This window comes from Lactuca virosa, chromosome 8, assembly GCF_052849685.1.
Source record: "Lactuca virosa cultivar CGN04683 chromosome 8, Lactuca_virosa_CGN04683_v6, whole genome shotgun sequence".
NCBI lineage: Eukaryota > Viridiplantae > Streptophyta > Magnoliopsida > Asterales > Asteraceae > Lactuca > Lactuca virosa.
The window spans coordinates 131,218,034-131,226,904 of record NC_136433.1 but is presented as its reverse complement, the minus strand read 5'-3'; the positions used below and the strand labels follow the sequence as shown (position 1 = coordinate 131,226,904).

Sequence of the window (8,871 nt, the reverse complement as noted above, 5' to 3'; positions counted from 1 at the left end):
TCCTTTGAGATTCACTGAACTTTTCAATGGCATGTTTAAATGTTGATTGTGTCCTTCAAGTTTGTGACTGGGATGCCGAGGATCAAAAACAAGGTGTGAATAACCATGCAAATTAGCTTGGTACACCCAATGTTACAACCACCTAATCAATGTGCCGGTTAACCACACACGCTGCATTTATCTATGATTAACATCAAGCTACCCTTTGCCACGCATTGTCAATCCCAGATTAGTGTGTCGGTTAACCACACACGCTCCACTAACGACTTAACAAGGTGCAAAGTGTAATTTCATGGGTTAGCACCAAATTCATATTTTCCTAAGTAACTAAGATTGAGAATTTATAAGTGTTTAGTTACTTAGTATTTCATTATACTTTTAATGAGAATTTAAATGTCCTGTCAAACCCGTTCGGCTAATGACCCTCCACCAGTCAAGGAAGCGGTGGGTGAGAGTGGACACCCATTAAAATGCCATTTTATAGGCAGTAACCTTATACCCCCCTTATATACCGGTTTCGTGAATGAGGCCTACTAACAGTAAGACTGACTTTTACTCTTATACATATATATATATATATATATATATATATATATATATATATATATATATATATATATATATATATATATATATATATATATTAAACCTATAATATTATAATAGTATAAGGGTTGAATTTTAAACTTTTAAAATTCTAGGGTTTGGAACTAAATGTTTCAAAGTGAAACTTTGCGTTTACAAATTCCAAAACTTGAGGGCAAGTTTTGAACTATTCAAAAACTTTTGGAATCCATAGCTTATGAGTTTAATATAGGTTTTATGAAAACACTTTTGACATTCCATAACTTGAGGACAAGTTATGGAGTTCATAAAAACATTTATGGGAAAAAGACTCTTTAAGTTCATAACTTATGATTTTAATGATCTCTTTAAAAGAAAAAGTTTTCATTTTCCATAACTTGAGGACAAGGTATGGAATTCATCAAAACCATTTAGATCAAAAATTCTAACAAGAAAATCAAAAATTTGTCTATGATCTAAATTAAACTCATAAGAACAAGACAATTCATATCAAAGAAATTTCATGTAACTGTGGTAATGATTTTAATCCAAAACAGGCCAAAAAACTCGGAAAACAGCTGTCTAGACAGGCAACTCGTCGAGCCCCTTACTGAACTCGACGAGTCCATGACAAAAATCATCCTACTAGTCGAGTTCATGCTTGGACTCGTCGAGTAGGGCAGTCAGACAGCTTTTTCAGCTTTGAAAAATAACACATTGCATCAAATATAAAAGAAAACCACCCATGGCTCTCATACCACTGATGAGTTTTGTATACTACAACATCCTATGGTGCACATACAACCCTAAAAGCTTTGAATCTATGTTTTCTCTAATTATACATGCAATATTGTTTCCAAAGCTTTAAGCCTACAACTAGCATACAAAATGATATAATCAACATAAAAGGGAGTTGTAGAGTTACCTCTTGTTGTAGGTTGTAGAACTTCTTGAGTTTGGCCTTTAAGAACTTAGCACCAATAGTATGAATGCCTCAAATGGAATCACAACACACCTATGGACTAAGGATGACTTTGAGAGGGTATGGTGCACACAAATCGGCTATGGCTCTCCAAGAGCACTAGTGGCAATTTCACCAACCAAGGGGCTTCTTATATAGTGTGGCAAAACTAGGGTTAAACCATGTAAACCCTAATATGCATGACTTTCCACATTCCTTATGCTCCATGGGTTTTAACCTCCATGGAGTATCCATGGGTCACCACATGGGTTTAGCCCAACATAAAGAACTATGGATCATAAGCCCACTTTATAAGAATGAATGATTACACAATCAATCCCCATATATTTAATTAGTCTCTTTTGATCACAAAATTAATTCCAAATTAATTCTTGATCAATACTAATTAAATCATATGATTTCATATTAATATATTAGAACTTATAATTTATTAATAAATCATAAATAACCTCTTCTCAGAAGTCCATCCTATCAAATTGTCCTGGTGATATGCAACCCAAATGGACCATGCTACTCTCGGGTCGAGTACATACCAGTTATAGTTATGGACTTAGACACTAATCCAATAGCAACAACCTCATCCTGCAGGATCTCCCGAATCCTGATGTCCATCTCGTCTGGCCCCATATGGCCGATAGCCTCTGGCACTGCTGGTGCCTTCTGTCCACCACCTCCTGATCTTGACTCAGATCTAGTCACAAATCGTCGAATAACCACCATGATGAAAATATACCAAGAAGATATCAGATATTCCATATAATAATCCAAGAATCAACACCCAACAAAACCCTTGGGGTTGTGACTTCCTTGCTTCGCGTATGGGTCATGTGCTTTCAGTAGTACGGGCCCATACTACCTTCCTTGCTTCGCGTATGGGTCATGTGCTTTCTGTAGTACGGGCCCATACTAACTTCCAAACCTACCAATATTTGTCTCAAGTATCATCACAACGCCCTAATACTATACATAAGTATGGCATGCGCTTAATCCTCACTCCTAGAGGAAGGTTAAATATCTCATAACTGGCAGACTGATCCCTCACAGCCCATCCATGAAACTTCCACCAACCCTGCAGCACTAATGTATGCTAGCCATACATAATGTTGGACCCTATACACTTTCGAATACCCGATCCTACCCTACGCCTTTCATCAAACAAGAACAAGAAATAAGGCCAAACCAAACATTCTCAGGCTATAAGATCTTAATTATGTACAGCCACGATACATACACTAAGCAACTACAATAATGATGTCAATTACATATAAGGAAAAACCCTAGGCTATCAGGCATCATATAGTCAGGCAATTCTATCATGCAATTCCTAAAGATCCCTAGCCTAGTACTAGCATGCTGTTCTAACACATCACATAAATCAAATATTCGTAAGGTATTTTGGGGTCTACTTACTGGTTTCGGCTGATAGTACACTTGCATCCTCCTTTAGTATTTTGAAAATCATTTGAAAAATCATTTAAAATCTTGTCCTTAGTTTGAGACTGGATACACACGAGTGTTTCCTCCAATTCACTCAAACCAAGGCTCTGATACCAACTTGTAACACCCATAAAATTCAAGCAAATTTAAAACTTTTTAAAAAATTTAAAACCATTAAGTTATTACAATTTGTTTTCAAAATAGTTTAAACATCAGAGTATCCCCATAATCAAATCATAAAAATATAAGGAGGTGCACGATCATGCCTTCGCCTTCCCGTGATCATCAGAAGTACTTGAAACATAATCAACAATTGTAAGCCCGAAGCTTAGTGAGTTCTTCTCACTATATCAACAGGGTCTAAGGCACCAAGGCCGGCCCTTATGATTTGTATCCTGGTTATAGGATGGTTGCTATTTTAGTGATATGTTAGATCGGTATCTTGGTTATAGGATGGTTGCTACGATTAGTGATCTATTAGATCGGTATCCTGGTTATAGGATGGTTGCTATGTTAGTGATTTGTTAGATCGGTATCCTAGTTATAGGATGGTTGCTATGTTAGTGATCGGTTAGATCGGTATCCTGGTTATAGGATGGTTGCTATGTTAGTGATCTGTAGATTTGTATGATTATCTGTACATGCTAGCTAGCGTATGATATTTATGTGTACATGATTGTTGGTTTGGGGGATTGGGTTGAGGCAGGTCCTTCTTTGTGCTGTAGGCCAAGATACCCAGGCGGACCGGATAGACTGCAAACCAGGTTAGGGCATACTAGTCAGGCCGAAGGCCCGACGAGCGGTCCGGATAGGCTGAAGGCCCTGAGAGGCGGTCCAGACGTACCGATGGCTTGGAGAGCGGTCCAGATAGACTGATGGCCCTAAGAGGCAGTCCAGTCAGACTGATGGCTCATTATGCATGTTGTGTTTGTTTATATGATATGGTCATATCTGTATGGCATTGGTATTTTGGGGAAACTCACTAAGCTTCGGGCTTACAATTGTTGATTATGTTTCAGGTACTTCTGATGATCATGGGAAGGAGAAGGCATGATCGTGCACCTCCTTATATTTTTATGAGTTGATTCTTGTGATACTCTGATGTTTAAACTATTTTGAAAACAAATTGTAATAACTTAATGGTTTTAAATGCTTTAAATTTTTTTAAATTGGCTTGAATTTTATGGGTGTTAGAGGTGGATATGCAGGGAAGAGAAAGGAGGTTAGTCCAGTCACAACCGGAAAGTAAGCAGGTAAAGCCCGCCGATTCGAGGTCAGGAGGTCAGAGGAGTAGCACTTGCAGCAAGTGCGGTAAGGGTCATGAGGGTCCCTGTCGGTCGGGGACGGTATGCTACTTGTGTGGCAAGGAGGGGCACTTCGTGAAGGAGTGTCTGAATGGTCTGTGAGTTTGTTTCAGCTGCAACTAGGCGGACCATGCGAAGGTCGATTGTCCACTACTCACATCAAAGTCGGTTCAAACTCCTGCTCCTGCGACCCTAAGTTGTAACACCTGCGTCTTCGGGCTAGAAAAAATAAATAAATAAATAATAATAATAATAATAATAATAATAATAATAATAATAATAATAATAATAATAATAATAATAATAATTAGGATTCTCTTTAGTCGTGCGCGTTGCAGACTACGTATTATAAAGTCATTTTAGTAATTTACTGATAAGCGACGAAATGACAATCTTGATAAAAGATTATTTAGGACAAATAATCTTGATGGAAAATGTAGAAGGTGTGATATGAATCCCGTACACATTAAGTACACTCAAATTCGACTACATATGCAGAAGTTATAGACTTCTGAAGTTTAACGATCAATCAGTATATCGTAAATAGTGAATTGGAGATAGGTTGCTTATTAGCCTAAGTAATCTAAACAAAAGTCGTAGTAGTCGTAAAACCGAGTGTGTATATATAAAGAACGCCCAAATCTGACTTCATGAGAGGAAGTTATTATTTTTCTATATTTCAGCGCAAAAGTGTACAACATGTTGACTTTTAGATCAGTTGATTGTTAGCCGAAGCAATCTCAATGAGAATCGAAGATCCCGTTAACAGGAACCCAAAAATATAAAGACAGTCAACAATGGACGTCTTTATATTTTCTAAACGAAAGTTGTAGATCTCATTGATAGCTATGCGTGTATATAAAACCCATAAAAAACGGAGCTCGTATGAATTAGTTATGAGTTTTCTAAGAATTTATATTTTCCACGTGCAATCGTGCACACAGACAGCATGCGCGGAAAGCACTGCCATACCACCCAGAATGCGACACATGGCAGAGAACGAAACATCACCTTGGACGACTAGATGCGCGGCGTTCAGGGGACATGGTGCGCAGCGTGCACCTTTTTCAAGCCTATATAAACCTTCAAAAATCAGCTCATTTCTCACCCATTCCTCCAAAATCTCTCAAGAATTTTCTCGTACTTCTAGTCTCTTTTAGTGCCCGAGTTCCCGGTTACTTTGGAGAAGCCCTGCAGTTTCAGATAGTCGGCGATTAGAAGCTCTTTAGTCAGAGTTTTGCCCGCTTAATTCCCAGTTTTCAGCAGTGTGCTCTGTAAGTTAATCTACACTTATTTTATTCAAGTGTAACTTCTAATTATAGTCATAATCGTTATTATGAACCTATAATTCATATTTATCGGTGATTCCAAGTCATTATGCTGATTATTCTATTTATGGGAGTGATGTCTAGGCTGGATTTAGTGAGTTGTTTAAAGTTGGATTTCCAAATAGTATACTCTGTATACCAAACAGACCCTACCTCTAATATGATCCTACTTTGTTGTTCCTTACTTGATAGATCTTGATGTAGACATTGGGATTAGTGATGAATCTAGACTATCAACTAGTAGCCAGGAAAGTAAGACTAAGACTTAGTGACATTCATATCTAGGTCACATTAGATAAAAATTCAAGGTGTTTGGCGGAACGCTGCCAAACTCTCTAGTCACCTACCTAAGTCAAGTGAGTGCATAGTCCCTTTCATGAACATAACTTTGATGAAAGTTATTATTAAATGTATTAAATATATGTGAACTATATGATTAGTTTCTAGAATATGTGGTAGGACTATATATGTTTATATGCAAGGTGCGAACCTGCTATGGTTCTATATGTGTTATATTATATAGATAATATGATTACATGATAATAAATAAACAAATTTATGATTAGTAAAAAGGATAAAGGAAATGTTAATACCTAATACACTTGATAATAAATAATCGAAGTATGATTAGTAAAAAGGATAAAGGAAATGTTAATACCTAATACTCTATGCTAATATTCAGATAGGATTGCATAAAATAGAGTTGGTATTTCGAGAAAAGTTCATAAGCCCGGTAGTCCTACCTATTAGGGAAGTAAGACTTATAAGGATGCTTACTTCAATTAATTTTGATAATGGGTAGTCTCATTTGGTGAATGTGTGTAAGTTAGGAACATATAGTAGAGTCTTGTTCAGTGACACTTTCAGGTGTCGGTGTACGGTAGCTCCGTATCGGAGTACATATCAGTATTCCATCTTGGGATGACTAAAAATGGAGGGTCCTGATCAGATAACTTTTAATGGTATGTTTGGTCATCCCCCAGAGTAGGATGACAACACTTGACCATTCTACGCGGTCTGGTGAATTACGTTGCTAGTGTAGGTTGATAACCTACAGACGTAGATGAAAGATAATATCATATTCATCAAGATACTCTAACGGCTCGTGTGCCTTTATGACTTACACTGTCCAAGGAAGCCCCTACTTATATGATCAAACCATTTAAACGTTTCATCGGGTATGATAAAACTTCCTGATACTCGTGGACTAGGATCAATTAGGATGGGTAGAGGGCTCTATAGATATTTCAACCTTATCTATATTATTTGGCAACCGTTCGTTTTGCAGGCCTGATAATTAAGGAATATTATCATGAAAATATTATGGGATTGAAATCCCTATGTATCTCACCAGGTTTCCCAACCTGACCCACTCAGTTCCTTGTATCACAGGTAGCAACATGAAGATACTAACAGATAGTGTAATTATATGTTGAGAGATTCAAGGAGATGTCGATCGTTAGTATATTTAGACTATGTAAGTCTCCATTTATGCTTATGTTTCTTGTATCAGTTATGACATCTCAGGATTTGAAAATATAAAACCCTCTGAAATTCCTTGATTTTGATATTATATCATGTCAAGGATATTTTGGGACCAATTCTACAATAACAGATGTTTTCAACAAGCATAAACAAAAAGTTTTAAAAAGGCCGTGAAATTAGGGATATCACATGTGTATCACTAATGGGCGTCAGGGAAAGGTTGAGGCCCCAAAGGCCCAGGTCGAGCTTTTCGCTTGACTGCAATGGAGGCGAGAGCAGCACCTGATGTCGTTGCTGGTATTTGTTTATTTATAATGGTGTTGAATTATTTTGTTTATGAATATGTTGTGATTCTATTAGGTACTTTCCTTGTGAATTTTGTACCTTCTTTGGTGCTGTTTGACTCAAGTGAGAGTTGCTCTTTTGTGTCAACATCTTTTAGTAGAGGTTTTAGTTGTGCTCGTGAGGCCCTTGATCGACCCTTGAGGGTCGTTATAGCTGATTATCGCACGATTTCGATGTCTGAGTTTTATCGGTATTACATATTAGATATTTTTGGTGTTGGATTTTCAATTGACCTCATTCCTATTACAATGGGAGATGTTTGCATGATTGCGGGTACGGATTTGTTGATCCGGTTCAAAGCACTGATTAACTGGAAAAAGCAGTTAGTGTCGGTTGTTGACCCAAGTGGGGGAGTATTGGCTATTTATGGCGAGGGCACCAGGGTTAGTTCTGCCTTTTGTTCCGCCGCTAGGACGAGGCAGTGTTTTCATCACGGTTGTGTAGGGTATTTGGCATATGTGGTTGATTTGAGGGATAGGGGAAAGAAGTCAGTTTGCAATGTCCCTATTATGAGGGAGTTTCTAGATGTTTTTCCAGAGGAGTTGCATATTATGCCTCCCGAGAGGCAGGTGGAGTTCCGGATCGATCTGATCCCCGGTGCTGCTCCGATTACAAAGGCGTCGTATCGCCTAGAGCCACCCGAGATGCAAGAGTCATCCTCAAAGCTTCAGGAACCATCGGGGAAAGAGTTTATTTTGCCGAGTAGTTCATCGTGGGGAGAACCGATCCTTTTTGTCAAGAAAAAGGATGGTTCACACTAGATGTGCATTAGTTACCAAGAGTTGAACAAGTTGACCGTGAAGAACCGGTATCCTTTTTCGCGGATTGACGACCTTTTTGGTCAGTTTTATGGGACATATGGGTTTTCCAATATCGATTTGATATCCGGTTACCATCATATGAGGGTTCGGGAAAAGGACATCCCGAAGACGGCCTTCCGAACTCGTTATACGCACTATGAGTACGTGGTGATGTCGTTCGGGCTCACCAACACATCGACGGTGTTTGTGGACCTTATGAACCAGGTGTGCAGGCATATATTGGATCGATCAGTGATCGTTTTTATTGATGATATATTGGTCTATTCTAAGACCAAGGAGCAACATGAAGAGCATTTGCGCGAGCTTCTTGGAGTTCTTAGGGCGGATAAATTGTATGCCAAGTTCTCTAAGTGTGAGTTATGGTTATGCGAGGTCCAATTTCTGGGGCACCTCGTCAACCAGAACAATATTTTGGTCGATCCGGCCAAGAATGAGGTGGTTATAATATGGGAAGTTCTGAAGTCTCCATCTAAGATTAGGAGTTTTCTAGGGCTGGCAGGTTATTATCGGATATTCATCAGGGATTTCTCTAAGATTGCAGTTCTTCTCACTAGGTTGACGAGGAAGGAGGCTACTATCAGTTTGGGGCCTGAGCAGCAGGCATC

At 38.4% G+C, this 8,871-nt stretch overlaps 1 protein-coding gene across 1 annotated transcript; it reads left to right on the top strand.

Annotated features, from left to right (window-relative positions):
- Positions 1–7,363: 7,363 nt before the first annotated feature.
- Positions 7,364–8,206, top strand: LOC145130835 (uncharacterized). The gene is made up of 2 exons (XM_079065595.1): positions 7,364–7,397; positions 7,461–8,206. The coding sequence occupies exons 1-2, from the start codon at positions 7,364–7,366 to the stop codon at positions 8,204–8,206; spliced, it is 780 nt and encodes a 259-aa protein (XP_078921721.1).
- Positions 8,207–8,871: the final 665 nt, after the last annotated feature.

Coding starts and splice junctions, on each gene's coding strand:
- LOC145130835 (XM_079065595.1), top strand. CDS start 7,364: ATGGAGGCGAGAGCAGCACCTGATGTCGTTGCTG. Junction 7,398..7,460: donor AGCACCTGATGTCGTTGCTG/GTATTTGTTTAT, acceptor TGATTCTATTAG/GTACTTTCCTTGTGAATTTT.